At 37.2% G+C, this 20,462-nt stretch overlaps 1 protein-coding gene and 1 long non-coding RNA gene across 2 annotated transcripts; both read left to right on the top strand.

Moving 5' to 3' along the window:
* Positions 1–1,080: 1,080 nt before the first annotated feature.
* LOC134301688 (hepatic lectin-like) lies at positions 1,081–19,454 on the top strand. Its single transcript, XM_062986517.1, has 7 exons — positions 1,081–1,144; positions 7,866–7,976; positions 8,236–8,433; positions 11,249–11,431; positions 11,889–12,010; positions 13,126–13,232; positions 19,221–19,454. Exons 1-7 carry the CDS (start codon positions 1,081–1,083, stop codon positions 19,378–19,380), a joined length of 945 nt encoding a protein of 314 aa, XP_062842587.1. The 3' UTR covers positions 19,381–19,454.
* Positions 8,968–10,756, top strand: LOC134333941 (uncharacterized). Its single transcript, XR_010015426.1, has 3 exons — positions 8,968–9,152; positions 10,196–10,338; positions 10,568–10,756. It is a non-coding gene; the product is annotated as an uncharacterized LOC134333941 (long non-coding RNA).
* Positions 19,455–20,462: the final 1,008 nt, after the last annotated feature.

The raw sequence follows: 20,462 nt of genomic DNA, 5'->3' as shown, positions 1-20,462 counted from the left end.
ACTACTAGCCCTAAACTGCCCCCGTCCCAACTTTTTTTTGGAATGTGTTGCAGGCCTGAAATGCAGGAATGGATGTTTATTAATAAATTAAATGAAGTTGAGCAGACAAAACATAAAATATCTTGGGTTCAAACTGTCTGCAATCAAATAAAAGTCAAAGTAAATGTAAGAAACTCTGTGTTTTTATTTTATGTACATTTTCCATACTGTCTAAACTTTTTCTGATTTGGGGTTGTATAAACCCCATTTCCAGAAGCTGGGACATGTTTAAATGCAGTACAAACAAACATCTGTGATTTGTTCATTTTCTTCAACTTTCATTTATCTGATAAAAGTACAAAGCACTTTCTGTTGGCTGTTCCACTGAGTGCCAAGCTTGAAACCAATACACAATTTCGACTATTGACCAAAAGTATTGAGAGTTTATTCACATGGAATTTTGTATAAAATGTATTTAAGTTAAAATAATAAAGCTCTGCAGTGGCCGTCATTTGGAGATGCAAAATCTTAAGACACATTAAACCTTGTGTCTAGAAAGCCACCAGCAGTGATTAAATGATTATGAAACTAAAGATTGCTATCTAATATTTGAAATAAGATTAAAACATGAAAAAAACAAAGTGTAGCTAGCAGGTTTGCATGAGTACATTCAAGTACACAAGATAATTTGTTTAGAAATTCTAATTTGATGATGTTTTACTGCACCGCTTAAGCCGAGCACTGAGCAAAGCCCTGATTTGCGCCGAGACTTGCGGTTTTGTCGCTTCTCATGTGAATGCGTCCTAACTGAAATTAAATGTTGTGCTGCAGAAGCCATACGTTTTAGTAACCAGGTTTCCATCCAAACGTTTCGCAAGTGTAATGTGCATTTACGAAATATCGGCAGAAAAAAAAGGCATTTCCATCAACTACAGTTATGCGAAAAAACTTTTACATGACGTGTCAACGCACTGCAGAGAAACGAGCAAGATGGAGAGACTTAATTCGGATTTTGCTTTAGGTAGAATTATATTTACAACCATTTGCCATCTTTTTATGGTTATGTTGTTTGCAGCTAAGAGACGTCGGGCAGAACGAGCAATGGCCCATCTAACGTGGGCTCAAATCTCCGTGCCACGGCGACGTTCACCTCGCATCTGGGAACGTAAACACACTTAACAATTTTGGGAGCACCTTGTGCAGAACCATTTTTCAGACGAGCTTTGGATCAAGAATTTCAGAATGTCAAAATCAGCCTTTGATAAGCTATGCACCATGATCGGGTCATCTGTAGAGCCAAAAGTTTACAGTCACCTGCCACCCGTGCCAACTGAAAAGAGGATTGCTATTGCCTTGTACAAGCTGGCCACTTGTGCAGAGTACAGGGTAGTGGGCAAGATGTACGGCGTAAGCGTAACAACAGTTCAGCGTAGTGTATAGGCTGTATGCCAAGCAATAACATCAAAACTAATGAAACATTACGTCGTATTACCAAATGCGCAGGAGGCAGAAGAAATAGCACAGCGTAATTATGCAGCGCACCACATACCACAGGTGTACGGTGCACTGGTACACACATTCCAATCCTCCCTCCAGCAGTCGGGTACAGGGACTAAGAAACGTCATCGTTTATTCGCAAAACCCGTTTCCATCCCCTTTTTTCGCATTTCGGTGATGCGATATTCTAACTTTTCCACCTCGTTCAAGCGTGAATTTTTTTTTTGCGATATTTACCGCGGTCACGCCATCTGCACTTAAAAAAAGCTCGGTCGCGCTATCTGCACTTAAAGTTTTACTGCGCGTTTAAACAGTATTTTACGGTAGCCGAAGCATTAATGAGAGTAGAGCTGCTGTTTACAGATTAATAAACATAATCTACCGTATTCTGATACACGAAATCCACTACATTAAACACAAGCATTTATTCTGTTATTAATGAAATACATTACATATGTTTTTACTGTGAGTAAAGTGTCTATTTGGTTGTATACAGACTGCTCTTTGAAGACTAATAAAATAAACAAATCAAATTGTTATCAAGTGCCACCTATACTGTCATGAAGAACACTTAGTCTAGTACACATAGTGTAACTTTGGGAAAATTTTACTGTAGAAATTTGGAGTAATGTCATAACAAACTTCAGTAAAGTGTCTATTTGGTTGAATACAGACCCCATTTTGAAGATCAATACGATTACCAAATCAAATTGTTATCAAGTTATACTGTCATGAAGAACACTTAGTTTAGTACCTATGGTGTGATTTTGGGACATTTTTACAGTAGGAATTTGAAATAATGGCATGGCAAACTTATGTAAAATGTCAATTCGGTTGCGTTTACACTACTTTTAAAGTCAAATAAAATTAACAAATCAAATTGTTATCAAGTTCCACCCATACTGTCATAAAGAACACTTACTCTAGTACTCATAGTGTGATTTTGGGGCAATTTTACTGTAGGAATTTGAAATAATCAAATAATGACATAACAAACTTGAGTAAAGTGTCTATTTGGTAGTGTACAGACCACTATTTGAAGATCAATTAAATTAACAAATCAAATTGTTATCAAGTGCCACCCATACTGTCATAAAGAACACTTACTCTAGTACTCATGATGTTATTTTGGGACAATTGTACTGTAGGAATTTGAAATAATGGCATGGCAAACTTATGTAAAGAGTCAATTTAGTTCAGTTTACACTACATTTAAAGTCCAATAAAATTAACAAATCAAATTGTTATCAAGTGCCACCCATACTGTCATGAAGAACACTTACTCTAGTACTCATGGTGTGATTTTGGGACATTTTTACCGTGGGAATTTGAAATAATGGCATGGCAAACTTATGTAAAATGTCAATTCGGTTGAGTTTACACTATATTTAAAGTCCAATACCATTAACAAATCAAATTGTTATCAAGTGCCACCAATACAATCATGAAGAACACTTACTCTAGTACTCATGGTGTCATTTTGGGACATTTTTACTGTAGAAATTTGGAGTAATGTGATAACAAACTTGAGTAACGTGTCTATTTGGTTGAATACAGACCCTATTTTGAAGATCAATAAAATTAACAAATCAAATTGTTATCAAGTGCCACCTATACTGTCATGAAGAACACTTACTCTAGTACACATGGTGTTATTTTGGGACAATTTTACTGTAGGAATTTGAAATAATGGCATGGCAAACTTATGTAAAGCGTCAATTCAGTTCAGTTTACACCACATTTAAAGTCCAATAAAATTAACAAATCAAATTGTTATCAAGTGCCACCTACACTGTCATAAAGAACACTTACTCTAGTACACATGGTGTTATTTTGGGACAATTTTACTGTAGGAATTTGAAATAATGGCATGGCAAACTTATGTAAAGCGTCAATTCAGTTCAGTTTACACCACATTTAAAGTCCAATAAAATTAACAAATCAAATTGTTATCAAGTGCCACCTACACTGTCATAAAGAACACTTACTCTAATACACATGGTGTTATTTTGGGACAATTTTACTGTAGGAATTTGGAATAATGGCATGGCAAACTTATGTAAAATCTAAATTTGGTTGTGTTTACACTACATTTAAAGTCAAATAAAATTAACAAATCAAATTGTTATCAAGTGCCACCTACACTGTCATGAAGAACACTTACTCTAGTACTCATGGTGTGATTTTGGGACATTTTTACTGTACACATTTGAAATAATGGCATTGCAAACTTATGTAAAATTTCAATTCGGTTGAGTTTACACTAATTAAAGTTCAATAAAATTAACAAATCAAATTGTTATCAAGTTCCACCTATACTGTCATGAAGAACACTTACTCTACTACACATGGTGTGATTTTGGGAAATTTTTACTGTACAAATTTGAAATAATGGCATGGCAAACTTATGTAAAATGTCAATTCGGTTGTGTTTACACTACATTTAAAGTCCAATAAAATTAACAAATCAAATTGTTATCAACTTCCATCCATAATGTCATGAAGAACACTTACTCTAGTACTCATGGTGTGATTTTGGGACATTTTTACTGTACACATTTGAAATAATGGCATTGCAAACTTATGTAAAATTTCAATTCGGTTGAGTTTACACTAATTAAAGTTCAATAAAATTAACAAATCAAATTGTTATCAAGTTCCACCTATACTGTCATGAAGAACACTTACTCTACTACACATGGTGTGATTTTGGGAAATTTTTACTGTACAAATTTGAAATAATGGCATGGCAAACTTATGTAAAATGTCAATTCGGTTGTGTTTACACTACATTTAAAGTCCAATAAAATTAACAAATCAAATTGTTATCAACTTCCATCCATAATGTCATGAAGAACACTTACTCTAGTACTCATGGTGTGATTTTGGGACATTTTTACTGTGGGAATTTGAAATAATGGCATGGCAAACTTATGTAAAGCGTCAATTCAGTTCAGTTTACACCACATTTAAAGTCCAATAAAATTAACAAATCAAATTGTTATCAAGTGCCACCCATACTGTCATGAAGAACACTTACTCTAGTACTCATGTTGTCATTTTGGGACATTTTTACTGTAGAAATTTGGAGTAATGCCATAACAAACTTGAGTAAAGTGTCTATTTGGTAGTGTACAGACCACTTTTTGAAGATTAATAAAATTAACAAATCAAATTGTTATCAAGTGCCACCTATACTATCATGAAGAACACTTACTCTAGTACTCATGGTGTTATTTTGGGATATTTTTACTGTAGGAATTTGAAATAATGGCATGGCAAACTTATGTAAAATGTCAATTTGGTTCAGTTTTCACCACATTTAAAGTACAATAAAATTAACAAATCAAATTGTTATCAAGTGCCACCCATACTGTCATGAAGAACACTTACTCTAGTACTCATAGTGTGATTTTGGGACATTTTTACTGTAGAAATTTGGATTAATGTGGTGATATACTTGAGTAAAGTGTCTATTTGGTTGTGTACAGACCACTTTTTGAAGTATCAATAAAATTAACAAATCAAATTGTTATCAAGTGCCACCTATACTGTCATGAAGAACACTTAGTCTAGTACTTCTGGTGTGATTTTGGGACAATTTTACTGTAGAAATTTGAAATAATGGCATGGCAAACTTATGTAAAGTGTCAATTCAGTTCAGTTTACACCACATTTAAAGTCCAATACCATTAACAAATCAAATTGTTATCAAGTTCCACCCATACTGTCATAAAGAACACTTACTCTAGTACTCATGGTGTGATTTTGGGACATTTTCACTGTAGAAACTTAAAATAATGGAATGGAAAACTTATGTAAAATGTCAATTCGGTTGTGTTTAGACAATTTTTAAAGTCCAATAAAATGTGCAAATTAAATTATTATTAAATGCAACCCATATAGCTATGAAGAACATATATTTTTGTACTCACCACATTATTCTGGGACAATTTTACTTTAGAAATTTGCAGTAATGTGATGATAAACTTGTGTAAAGTGTTTATTCGGTTGTGTTAAGACCACATTTTGAAGTCCAATAAAATAATGTAATCAAATTGTTATCAAATGGCACTACTATGGTAATAAAGAGTAATTACTCTAGTACACAGGTTGTAATTGTGAGACAATTTAACTGTAGGAATTTGGAGTAATGGAATGGCAAACTTGTAAATGTCTATTCAGTTGTGCTAAGACCATTATTTGAAGATCAATACATTTAGCAAATCCACTCTAATCATGAAGAACACTTACTCTTGTACTATTATTATATTTATGAGACAATTTTACTGTAGGAATTTGGAGTAAAGTGTCTATTTGGTTGTGTTCAGACCACATTTTAAAGTCTAATAAAATAAGCAAATCAAATTGTTATTGAATTCCACCCCAATGACCATGAAGAACACTTAGTCTAGTACTCATGGTGTGATTTTGGGACAATTTAACTGTAGGAATTTAAAATAATGGAATGGCAAACTTATGTAATGTGTCTATTCGGTTGTTTTTAAACCACTTTTTGAAGATCAATAAAAAAAGAAAATCAAATGTTTATCAAATGCGACCTCTAGATTCATGAAGTACACTTAGTCCAGCACTTATATGTTTTGACTTTGGGATAATTTCACTGTAGAAATTTGATATAATGGGATGGCAAACTTGTAATTAGTAACTGACAATATTACATTAATCCTTGAATGTCAATGGCTTTTTTTTGTTACAAGAATAAATTATTTATTTATTATTTACACACATACTATTTTAAGTAATATATTATTAAAAGCATGTCGTATTAAAATTATTTCATTATTTGTTAATGCTTGATCACCATGTTCAGATAATTAACACTTTGGACCAATTATGCAAATTTGTGATGCCATTATCCAAATTTCAGCAGTAAAATTGTCTTAAAATCACAACATGAGTACTAGAGTAAGTGTTCTTGATGAATGTAAGGGTGGTATTTAATAACAATTTGATTTGCTTATTTTATTGATCTTACTAGAGTAAGTGCTCTTTATGATCATAGTGGTCTCATTTGATAACAATTTGATTTGCTTTTAATTGGATTTCAGAAGGTGGCTTTAACAACACCGAATATACACTTTATGTGGATTTGCCATCCTGTCACTCTAAATTCCTACAGTAAATTGTCTCAATATCACAACATGAATACAAGAGTAAATGTTCTTTATGAATGTAATGGTGGCTTTTAATAATAATTTGATTTGCTTATTTAATTGTACTTCAAAATGTGGTGTTAACACAAACAGACACTTTACATAGGTTTGCCATCCGATTTCTCTACAATAAGTGTTCATCGTGGTTCTTTTGGTGTAATTTTACACTTTACATAAGTTTGCCATCACATTAAACCAGATTTCTACAATAAAATAGTCCCAAAAATTTTATTGATCTTCAAAAATTGGTCTGTACACAACCAAATAGACACTTTACTCAAGTTTGTTATTACATTACTCCAGTTTGACATCCCATTATTTTAAATTCCTACAGTAAAATTGTCCCAAAATCACACCATGGGTACTAGAGTAAGTGTACTTAATGGCAGTATGGGTGGAACTTGATAACAATTTGAATTGTTAATTTTATTGGACTTTAAATGTAGTGTAAACACAACCCAATTGACATTTTTCTTAAGTTTGACATCCCATTATTTTAAATTCCTACAGTAAAATTGTCCCAAAATGACGCCATGTGTACTAGAGTAAGTGTACTTAATGCCAGTATGGGTGGAATCTGATAACAATTTGATTTGTTTATTTTATTGATCTTCAAATAATGGTTTAATCACAACCGAATTGACATTTTACATAAGTTTGACATCCCATTATTTTAAATTCCTACAGTATAATTGTCCCAAAATCACACTATGTATACTATAGTAAGTGTACTTAATGCCAGTATGGGTAAAACCTGATAACAATTTGATTTGTTGATTTTATTGATCTTTAAAGAGGGGTCTGTATTCAACCAAATAGACACTTTTCTCACAGTAAAAACATTTGTAATTTATTCCATTAATAACAGAATGAATGCTCTTGTTTAATGTAGTGGTTTTTGTGTATTATAATACAGTACATTATGTTTATTAAGCTATAAAAAGCAGGTTCAGTCTGTTCGACGCTTTGATTACCGTTTAACACGGTTTAAACGCGCAGTAAAACTTTAAGTGCAGATAGCGCGACCAAGCTTTTTTAAAGTGCAGATGGCGTGACCGCGGTCGATATTTGGGTCTTTTTTCTAATTTTGAGCTTTTCCATCCAGGTTTTTTAATGCGCATTTTCAAAATTCACAAAAAGTTGGTGGATGGAAAACCCTCTAGCGTGACCGTACTGTGTCTTACTGCTGAGTGTTCTCCTGCTGATTGCCAGTGCTGCGGGTCAAGCTCAACAATGTGACAACAGAAAAAGACCAGTTACAGATCAGTTGCTACAACCTGACTGAAGAGAGAGATAGACTCCAGAAGAGACTTTCTGAAATGGGTAACTGGAATAAGAAATATACATATACTGTATATATACACCCATCAGCCATAACATTAAATTAATCTCCTTGTTTCTACACTCACTGTCCATCCAGTCTTTTGCATGGATATGAATTGAAACCATAATGCAAGATAAATTTACCATGGAATATGTAGTTTATTAGTGGGATGACCATCCTGCCAATGGTCAATAAGGTCAGTAAACTTTAGATGTGTGTTTATTCAAGACATGTGATGAGATTCACTTCCTGTAACAGTTGTCTATAAATATCACTGCATGAAAGGCTCAGATATATTCAGAGCTGGAGGGTTTTCTGTGAAGAACAGAATGGATATTAACGACAGTGTTTATTCCAATACAGAAGAAACTGTAGATTATAGCTCGGAACTAAATGACACTAATGATTTGTGGAAGAACCCTTGGAACAAAAAGTACCAAAAACTAAGGAGCTCAGGTATATATGCGACACACACACACACACACACACACACACACACACACACACACACACACACACACACACAAAACTACAACTAAATAAAACACAAACTTTAATTGTAATCTAACCAAGCTTAAATATTTTTACACCACATGTAAAGCTAAATTATCTTAAACATAATGTGACATGAACACAACAAACAATGCATATGAAGCATGTTTGTTTTATGCAGATGGTGCTGTAAGACATTAGACAAAAATAATAATAATAAAAAAAACTGTTAACAAAGAAGTTCCTATAGTTTTATTTTCATTTGAGTTTATGTGATCAATACGTACTCTAATCTTTTAAATGGGATTTTTAGGGTGGTCATTCATATACAGTATGTCTATTCCCTTGATTTATATTAAACAAATCTCCTTTCATGCAATAAAAATAAATAGTAATTTCTTAATTTTCTTAAATTATTTAACTGACAGGGCTTTGGAGTTTGATAACTTCATTCTTCAACTTCTGCATTCATTAAATAATGTCCAACAGGGCAAATTTCAAAATCCAGAAACAGAGACAGAGTGTGGTTAGATATAAAATGGCAGCAGATCAAAAACGCAGCAGCAAATCCAAAGTGTAAATTTACACAGGCACATACAGGTCGTACACAGAAACAAATCACCAGAGAACACACACACACACAAAAACTTACTTGGTCTGAGTTGTCGGCAAGGCTTTGCAGAGTGAGTGAATGAGTAAAGAAGTGATCTAATGCAGAGTGATCTGTTAACAGGTGTAACTGTGACTGAGTGAAGTGAATTGTCTGTTGGACATTTGGATTAACTGCAGAATCGTATCTCACTTGTGAAAATTCTGTCTAAGGGCGCATTCATGTGAGAAGCAGCAAAACTACTTTTGAGCAGACTGTGCCATTGTTTAATATAGAGTGTGGCTTTTGCTGTGTTGATCTGGCAATTTTTGCACTTGCTGTGCCGCTCAAACAGCGTCATATCTAACAGTTTGTCTTATTGAAGGAGCTTTAAAAAGGTCAGCAACAAACTGGGTCATTTTTTTGCTGACCTTTTCAAAGCTCCTTCAATGAGACCAACTGTTTCATATGACGCTGTAAAAGCGACTCATTCTGTATGAACAATGCTTAACGTGAACAAAACATAACGTGGCTTATTGTACTAAAACAACAACCGATGATTTTCATTAGTGAAGAGAACTTATGATCAGTAATAATTAAAATAAGTTTAGTGTTCTTGTGTCATTTAAAAAAAAATACATTAAACCACATTAAGCTTTTTTAATGATAAGTGTTTTAGACTCTTGGAAAAGCTGATTCTCAGAATTTCTTAGTACGTCGAGCTATAATACAAGTTTAAAAGTGAAACAGTGAGAAAAATCCACGTAAACACACACTGTTAGCCCGGACTTTATATCTAATCAAACATTTTTAGTACAACATACATCAAATATTTAAGTTTTTTTTGCCCTACTATAAAATGCAGAGTACATTGTACTCATTTGAGTACACATTTAAATGTGCTAAAAGATTTAAGTTTACTAAACAAAAAAAAAAAAGACTTTTCTATCAGATTAACTTAAAGAAGTTAAGTTAAGGTAATTCAACAGAAAAACGCCCACCATTTACGTGTAAGTCCGCCTTTTTTCAGCTTGCTGTTGGTGAATCAGGCAAAAATGATTTTCTTGTGTTCGGGTAGCCATTTGTTTTAACTTTTATATCCTATTGTTGCAAATTACTTTTTACTTTTCATTTAAGGCTTTTTGCAAAAGTAAACTTGTCTTTTGTGAAGTGGAACCTTTGTTAAACTAAATGGACGAACATTTTCTTTCTCATTATGCTATTTTTGAGTAGCATGTACACCAGTCTGATGGGACTTTTTCATCTTCCGTCTAATTTTGGTAAGTGTTGTACTTTACTTAACAATTTTGTTTCAAATAAATGATCTTAATGTTGACACTAAATAAATAATCAAACAGCGCTGCTTTATTTCCCCGTGTTTAGGCTACATGCTAGCATGCTAGCCTTCATACGAAGCAAAGAGTGTGCTGGCTTGCTTTATTTTATTCCTTAAATGAATGGTATTAATGTTGATATTAATACTTCTGTTTCTTGTTTTTTTTGTTTTAGAGAGCTGCAGCCAAACGTTAAGAAATCAGCTTGCTGTGTGAAACTGAGTACAGGTTCATGGTTACTGTGAAGAGCTGTTTGTGTTTCATCAGAACTTTATATACAGCTTGTACAGTTTTTAAGATGTTTTATTGACATGTTGTATTTTAAGTAAATACTTCTGAAGTGAAATAAAGAAAAATAATGTTATTATTCTGTCTGTTTTTCTATAAACATTTCTAATTGATATGTAAAGCGTAATTAACATGAAAACTAAGAAGAAATCACTATTTTTGTCCATTGAGCTCAAGATAATAAGTAGAATTATTGGGGAAACCAGTTGGTATAACAAAAAAAATAAAGTTTAATCAACTTGCCTTTTAGATGTAATAACTTAATGATTTAAGTTATGCTAACTCAAGTTTTCATTATAAATTACTTAACTTTTTTAAGGCAAGCGGTTTCCCCAAATTTTTTAAGTAGGTTGAACTCATCCGGGCTTACAGTGCAGATACATGTGGAGAATTTGACAGTTATTCCACACAAATGTATTGTCTCATATTCGCACTTTGATTCGCACTTTGATTCACACTTTGATGCACACCTTATTCACTGAGCAAAGCGCTGATTTGTGCCAAAACTTGCGGTTTTGCCGCTTGTCATGTGAATGCTCCCTAACTTAAATGAAATGTTGTGCTGCAGGAGGCATACGTTTTAGAGTGACCGTACTATGTCTGTTACTGCTGAGTGTTCTCCTGCTGATTGCTGTCGGAGTGCTGTGGGTCAAGCTCAACAATGTGACAACAGAAAAAGACCAGTTACAGAACAGTTGCTACAACCTGACTGAAGAGAGAGATAAACTCCAGAAGAGACTTTTTGAAATGGGTAATCTGAATTATAAATGTACATATACTGTATATATACACACACCAATCAGCCATAACATTAAACCACCTCCTTGTTTCTACACTCACTGTCCATTTGATCAGCTCCACTTACCATATAGAAGCACTTTGTAGTTGTACAAGTACTGACTGTAGTCCATCTGTTTCTTTGCATGCTTTTTAGCCGCCTTTCATGATGTTCTTCAATGGTCAGAACCCCCACAAGACCACTATAGAGCAGGTATTATTTAGGTGGTGGATCTTTCTCAGCACTGCAGGGACACTGACATGGTGGTGGTGTGTTAGTGTGTGTTGTGCTGGTATGAGTGGATCAGACACAGCAGCTCTGTATAGAAACAAGAAGGTGGTGTATATATATATATACACAGTATATATACTGTATATATGAATATGCACTGACATATCAATGCACTGACTCTGTAAATGCTGCTCTGTAGAGAACCGTGAGAACCAAGGGAGATATTTTGTCACCCATGAGATGAAAGGCTGGCATGAAGCCAGAAAAGACTGTCTAAATGAAAACGCCGACCTGGTGATTATTAACAGCCAAGAGAAACAGGTGAGAGTGTGTCTGATAATCATATGTGTTTTGGTCCTATCAGTGTTTTAATAAGCAGTTAATGAACTTTGTTAGTACAGACGGATTGCCTCTACACCTACGCCATACATACATACAGACACACAGAGTTAGACACTCACAGACAAACGAAAATGTCCATTTGCATCGTGATGGCAAAATAAATGCACCTACAGTTGAAGTCAAAACTTTACATACACTTCTAATTAAATGGGATGTCATGGTGCCTTGGAAACTCTAATGATATCTGTATTTCTTAGGTACACTCACTCACTCACTGTCTTAACCACTTATCCAGTTAGGGTCGCGGGGGTGGGGGGTTGTGCTGGAGCCTATCCCAGCTTTTCAATGGGCACAAGGCATGCCAGTCCATTGCAGGGCAGACACACATACACACACAAATGCATCCATTCTCCTATAGGGCAATTCGGTGTCTCCAATTACCCTGTGGGAGGAAACCGGAGCTCCCAGAGGAAACCCACGCAGACACGGGGAGAACATGCAAACTCTGCACAGAAAAGAACCGGACCAACCCTTGCTATGACCTTCTTGCTATGAGGCGACTGCTACCCACTTAGCCACTGTGACGCCCTAGGTACAGTGAAACAAGCTAAATTAATATGAGCACAGAGAAGTCACTAGCTATAGTAAATTATAATCGAATCACAATAAATTACAATTTCAATAGCAGAGAATTAAATCGAATTATTGATTCCATTAAGATTGCCATACAATACATGTCCATTATAGATGTAATGTAAACGTTGACCAACTGGGACAATTAGAAGTATTAAATGAGATGTTGTAGCCTAGCGGTTAAGTTACTGGACTAGTAATCAGAAGGTTGCTGGTTCAAGCCCCATCACTGCCAGGTTGCTTCTGTTGAGTCCTTGAGCATGGCCCTTAACCCTTAATGGCTCAGACTGTATACTGTCACAGTACTGTAAGTCGCTTTGCATAAAGGCGTCTGCTAAATGCTGAAAATGTAAACGTAATTGTTGATTCCCAACCTATTAGGTAATAAGTAGTATAATTGTGTACTGCTTTTAAGTGCTAATTATTCTATTATACTGTCTATATTATACTGTCTATTACAGGAGTACATCACCAAAAAGTTCCCTGGTGTTGAAGCTTGGATTGGTTTGATTGACATAGAAATAGAGAATGACTGGAAATGGGTGGATGGTACACCGCTAACCACTGAGTAAGAGATTACATAAATTGTTCTCATTATGCAGTTTTTCACTCTTATGCTATCTTCAGTAATACTATGTCTATGTGGTGTATGCCAGAATGAAGCTACAATACTGTAAAGAGCGAATGATTCCACGATCTAGACGTTTTAAAGCTGAACCATTTTCATGCTCTCAGTCCATGCAGGCAGGTCCAGTTAGTGGCACTTCTGTCCCTTGGAGTGGGTCTTCCAGTCCCCTCAGTGTCTGCCTCTGCCAGTCCTTCCAAGTCTCCTTCCTTCATCACGGTGTGTGATCAGTAGTGCTGGTCCTCTCTCCTCATCTTGTCTGGTCGGTTTTACCAAAAGAGTGCACTTTCAAACCCTGCAGCAATCTGGTTCCTAGCCTTAAATTCATCTGGGACCCCCCTTGGGACCCCTATACCATCAATCCACACGGTCTTGTCGAAGGATCCGCCAGGTTTGACCTCTCGGGTGTCTCTTCGATGGCTGTGGTGATTGGTCAGGACGTCCCCGGCATCCTCCACTCCGTGCTGCTTGTAAATTCTGAAAGGCATAATCAGAAAGACCAACGCACACTCCCCAGACCAATTCCCATGCAATCTTCGCCGGATTCTCATATCTCCACACAACCATACTAAATCTGCCCTACTGAATTTTTGTGCATTCAGCTGGCTGCCTGTATAATTCCCATCACTATCCAGGATAATGGTTTCCTTACACCAACCTTCTGAAAAATGTCCCCTGTTTATCGGTCCTGGTTTGTTGCTCCTGAAACAGGTGTAATTGCCTTTATAGGCTTTGATGTTAGTTGGGGTTGGTTCCTGAGTTACTGGGTGGGTCATGGATAAGTCCCCACACCCTACTGGCGCAATCTCATTGAACAATGAGATTAGGCATGTCCAATTACCTGAAATTACTGGATGAGTGGCCAAATTAGGTTTTGCAGCTGCACATACAAAACAATCTTTAACATCTATGCTCTTTACTGTAAATCTGACCCATTCTAACCACATGTTAGGCTCCTCATACCCAGTTTCCACCGCCAACTGATCGCGCCAGGTCATTGTTCCTGTTGGCGCTATGGCAACCAGCTGTGGCTCCTGACTACTTTCCCTTAGTTCCTCTATCTTGCCAGTTATATTGTTCGTAACTATGGTTGTCTTTGGTTTTACACACACTATGCCCAATGGGTCCTCGCCTTGTACATCTACTCCTAAGGTAAAATAGTAATTAAGTTGGGGACCCCACCCAAAGCTAGATAGCTTGGGTAGGGTTAGGAGAACTGTCTTTCCTCGCAACTGAAGTTTTGTGCCGAGATAGGTTCGGGGCTTGTCGTCCAAACCTAATGCATGCCCCCTTGATGAACGGGCCGTCGGGTCATAACGAAATTTATAATTTGGGTTCGAATGTGTGAACACTGATCCCCAAGTGGGACAGTAGGATTCTGGTGAGGGATAGGAGGCGCAGCCATAAATATGGTGACCTCTCCACCTACCTTCCTTGCCACAATCCACTACTCTGCACACATCGAACAACACATTGGTGGATCGGTTGTAATCTATCTCAATCTCGAAGCACTTAGTGGGGATTCTATGGTTTTGCTCAAGGGATCTTTTTGGTCTCGACTCCGGAGCAGTTATACTCGCAAAGTCGCACAATTCAAAAAGTCCCAGCAGGTGACACAGTCCTCTGAAAGTTAAACACCTCATGGTTATTACTGGGCTACTCCCGTATCTAAGGTCAAATCTCAATTTGTGTTATACTCACCACCTTGGTTTGCCTACCACTTTTCCCCTTTTCCGTACCAGTCTGTCCCACCTTAAGCAGAATCAGGAATCACTCTCAAGGATGGGTGCCTGCAGATCCTGTCCAGTCCCTGCGAGGGTTCTGGTCGGAGGTTCAGCACGGACGCAGTGGCTCAGATGATACCAGTTGTTACCTTTCTTCCCTCTTACTCTGACTGCATGTGAAGTGGCTTCAGTCACTTCCCAAGGTCCGGTCCACCTCGGCTGATCCCACTTCCTTTTGTGCACCTTGATCCTGACCCACTGTCCTGGTTCCACCTCAGACAGCAATGGTACTCGTTCCTCTCCTTCTTTCGGTTTCTGGGGAGAGATACTGACAACAAACTTAGTTAATATTGCTATCAAAGACTCAGAAATGGGCAGTCGCCGATAATGTCAGTCACTCATGATGTCACTTTAGCTCCGCCCCTTGAGGGTCGTCCAGGGCCCCCAGTGGGATTCCTTCAATTCACTACCAACTACAGAGGGGAGCACATACCGTATTTCTAAAGTTTATCATTAACACTACAATGGAGGCCTTAAACTTTTGGATCACGTAGACATGTGTTCCTTACTTCACAACCCCCACACATTAGAACAAAGAAACAATAGAACAATCTCTCAACAATACATGCACCAACACACCCAGCAAATCTCTTAATCACAATCAACAAGCACTGTGTTACTCTCAAATAATTTTAATCTTATTCATTTACACATTTTCAGCATTTAGCAGACGCTTTTACCTTATACTTGTATTCAGCATTTGTATACAGAGAAAAACACGACATCACTCTTAAACAAACACAAGCTTTGACAATATATAATCTAATATATTAACATATGTCTTAATCAGATGTGGAAAGAGTACCAAAAAAAAAACTGTATCCAAGTAAAAGTACTATTACTCCAATGAATCCTTACTTAATTACGAGTAAAGTTACTACTCTAAAAATCTACTCAAGTAAAAAGTAGAAAGTAACATTTAAAATTTACTCACCGAGTAAACAGCAGGGGGGGGGGGGGGTCTCTTCGGTGTAACAGGAGTGGATACAAACCTCACAACCATAGTCTTTAATTCAAATGCAATAGAAGGAACGTTGTCCTTAACTCAAATGCAATAGAAGAAACATGTTGATGCAACAATTAAAACAGTTAGGGATGTGTAATGTGTCATTTCAAATGACATAAAACTTTTTCAAACTGTATAATCACTAGCGATGTGTCGTAAAATGATTCGAATCTATGAACCGGCTCTTCTAACCGAAACAAAGGAACCGACTCTTCCGGGAGTCGCCATGTAAATACGCGGCTCTTCAAAAGGAACCGAGACAAAAGACTCGACTCCCGCAAAACTCACTGGATTCTTTCAGACGCCACCCACATTAAAACACACTTAATAAGGTACCATAACAAATACTTCATCTTAACTCAGTTATCTTAAGATTATAAAATTAAATTAAATTATAAAATTAACTGCAGCACTTACCCAATCCAGGCATACAAAGGCAAAGATATCCGACAGAAATGCGCTGCGCATAAAGAGCCGAAATGGCCGACATACAGCAAGATATCACGCTGTGCGCCCGGAGCCAATATGGCCGCCGCACAAAAGAAACCACGCTGCGCAACCCAGAGCCAAAATGGCGGATAGACAGAAAAGCACGCTGCGTTCCCAAGACCAAAATGGCGGATAGACAGAAAACACGCGCAGCTCTCCCAGAGCCAAAATGGTGGACAGACAGAGCCAAAATGGCGGACAGACAGAAAACACGCGCAGCGCTCCCAGAGCCAAAATGGCGGACAGACAGAGCCAAAATGGCGGACAGACAGAAAAGTTACAGACAAATACACACAGAAACACTGACAAACAAACTCCTGATGTACTATTTATCGAACCGAATTTAGAATTTAGAATAATCAAATTACTCGAGCCCCGTTGCCAAAACAGACGAGCCCGAATTTAGCATAATCTTATAGATCGAATCCCGTTCCCAGAACCAAAAGATTCTTTCAAGATTAAACGGCGCTCCGTTACCCAAACAGACAAGCCCGTATTTATTACAATCTTATTATTCAAGCCCCGCTACCAAAACCGACAGGCTCTCCTTTTAAGATTTGTAACAATCGAATTAACCGAATCCCGTTGCCCAAACAGACAGATTCGTTAAAATTTAGAACACTCTTCTTGATCGAATCCCGTTACCCAAACAGACAGATTCTTTCAAGATGTGTAACAATCGAATTAGGCGAATCCCGTTGCTCAAACAGACGGATTCTCCTTGCATTCCAATGGTGTTCCCGGGCCCAGCCCAGCCGAACACTATTTCGCCCTGTACAGTTTATTTAGACCGGTCTGGTTCAAATTCAGCAATCAGGACACATACATTTTAGCTCCAACATATATTCACAGTTTTAAACTATCTAATGATACTTTAGTAATTTAATCAGACACTTACGGACTCTGAGATTCACTTTCACACTCAGTACGCTAAATAATAAATGCAGCTAATATATATACAGAGAACGTCTGTTTACCTTAAGTAGGCGCGCGCCTTGTACTGAGTACAAAAGATCCTCAGAATTCCAGGTCCTACCTTGATCAGCTGAATCAATTCGATGCCACCTCAGACCTCATGAACCATATCCTCTGCTACCATTTGTTAGGACGAATCTTTTAGTTCAAGAGGTCCTGAAGAAGCAGTCGGGAAGTCCAGAAAGTACTCTTCAAAACACTTTATTAAGTGTAAAAAATGATCTGTGAATATATGTCAGAGCTAAGCCAATCGGCTCCTTTCTCCTGCAGTCTAGAAACACAACCACCAAAGAAAGAGAGCCGGCGTCTGAGCGCGCCCTTCTTTTAAACTAGTCTAGGCTCCTCCTCCGCCGCTGCTGTTGGAGCCAATGAAATGTGCTAAAAAGCCCAGGGCTCCACCTCCCCCCCCTCGGTAGGAGTCAGGGAGGGAGCCTGGCCGGCGCCATTTTGAACAAAGGGAGCATGGCCGGCGCCATTTTGAACAAAGGGAGCACGTGGGTGAATGCCGGAACACTTCCCATATTAAATGTACGTTTTTATGTTCCGAAAAACCTAACAATACTCTGTAAAATTAGGCAGACAGAAGAGGCAGGACATCGGTGTATTCAATTGGCGGGCACTTTATTAAGGCTGATCCAAGAGGCAGGGTAAGATTTGTAGCAGGGGTCCATTCGCGAACAAACAAATCCATAATCATAATCCGAGAAGAAGGCTGTAACACTATGGGCTAGGACGAGACAAGAGGGGGTGACACATGCACAGAGATGTTTTATAACAAAAGATAATACAAAGGTACACAAGACGGGTTAGAACAAAACAAGACAAACACACGACCTATGCTAAATGCTAACCGCTAATGCTAAGCTAAACACACTAACAATTTTAAGGCTAAGCTAAACTGTACTTGACCCTAATCTAAGAATACTAAAGCTAAACAGAAACGTACTAATACAAACTTCTAATTTAAACACACATGAACAAGACAAAGACTTTAAAACATGGACAAGAGTATTGACAAGAACAAACAAACAGAAGCTAAAAGACAGGGGCAAACTAATCAAACAAACCAAACCAAAGCGATCAAAGTTTGTGCGCTGATGTGCAGCGTAAAATCAAAGAGGATAAATAAATGAATCAGAGTGGATTTGGCTACGTGAACAGCATGAATTGTTCTATAGTGAGTTGGAGGTTAATAAATATTTTTGCAATGCAACATTTGTGTTTTGTAGAGAATGATCCGCCCCTGTCCCCCCTTTTTACATTCCTCCCCTGTGTTTCCCCTCACATCGTTGTGGATAAAATGTCTCTCTTATTTTGGACTTACTCACAAAATCTGAGAAGCTTTATCGAGAGTTTTGGTACTGAGCCTATTTTTCTTTGCTGCATGCAGTGCTAAACTAAATATAAGGAAACCAAAGTTTATCATATTCATATTACTATTTAAAGTATTTTATATTATATTCTCTCAATTTATTTAAGCACTCACACAATTTTATGTTCTGTTATTCCTCTGACTTTTCTTTAATGTTTTATTTTTATATATAGGATAATTTTAAGATTAACACTTTAATAAAAACTAGAAACACAGTGTGAATTATGTGTGAATTAATTTTCACACTTAGTCTAAAGCTCTAATGGTTAAATAAAAACAGACTTTTGATTCTCTGTGTTTTTCAGGTTTTGGTGGACTGGAGAACCCAATGACTGGAGCAATAATGAGGACTGTGTTGTAATTAACAGTAAATTTGCAAAATCTCCTGTGTCCACATGGGCTGATTATCCTTGTCATTTTCCTGTACGTGGGCTTTGCGAAAAAAAACAAAAACCCAATAAGTAAATAGCACAAATCACTATTGGGGCTCCATACTATTCGCACCTCTGTATAATAAAGTGCTTTAAAATTTTTCCCCACTTTTTTCTCCCAGTCTAGTCATATGTGATCATATTACTACTACAGACCTTCCACTTCTAAGCCAGTTTTTGTCTGTGAAGGTGCCTGACCGGTTGATAGTAAAGCTGAAAATTTTACTTGCGAGTTCAAAATGTTAGCACTGGTGGACTATCACATTTTATCGCTGCACGGTTAAAAACTTGTATTAACTGAATTAATTTAGAGAGAAATATTGTGGGTAATGAAGCGTAAGAACCTGGTTAGGAACATTAGTTGACAAATACTGCAAATGTATTTACTGAGTGGGAAAAAGTGTAATAATGATCTAACTAATCTACAGTGGGGCCAAAAAGTATTTAGTCAGCCACTGATTGTGCAAGTTCTCCTACTTAGAAAGATGAGAGAGGTCTGTAATTTTCATCATAGGTACACTTCAACTATGAGAGACAAAATGAGAAAAAAAAATCCAGGAAAATCACATTGTAGGATTTTTAAAGAATGTATTTGTAAATTATGGTGGAAAATAAGTATTTGGTCAATAACAAAAGTTCAACTCAATACTTTGTAACATAACCTTTGTTGGCAATGACAGAGGTCAAACGTTTCCTGTAAGTCTTCACCAGGTTTGCACACACTGTAACTGGTATTTTGGCCCATTCCTCCATGCAGATCTCCTCTAGAGCAGTGATGTTTTGGGGCTGTCGCTGGGCAACACAGACTTTCAACTCCCTCCACAAATTTTCTATGGGGTTGAGGTCTGGAGACTGGCTAGGCCACTCCAGGACCTTGAAATGCTTTTTACGGAGCCACTCCTTCGTTGCCCGAGCGGTGTGTTTGGGATCATTGTCATGCTGGAAGACCCAGCCACGTTCCATCTTCAATGCTCTCACTGATGGAAGGAGGTTTTGGCTCAAAATCTCACGATACATGGCCCCGTTCATTCTTGCCTTAACACGGATCAGTCGTCCTGTCCCCTTTGCAGAAAAACAGCCCCAAAGCATGATGTTTCCACCCCCATGCTTCACAGT

The sequence above is a fragment of the Trichomycterus rosablanca genome, chromosome 2 (assembly GCF_030014385.1).
Source record: "Trichomycterus rosablanca isolate fTriRos1 chromosome 2, fTriRos1.hap1, whole genome shotgun sequence".
NCBI lineage: Eukaryota > Metazoa > Chordata > Actinopteri > Siluriformes > Trichomycteridae > Trichomycterus > Trichomycterus rosablanca.
This window is presented reverse-complemented; position numbering and strand designations above follow the sequence as displayed.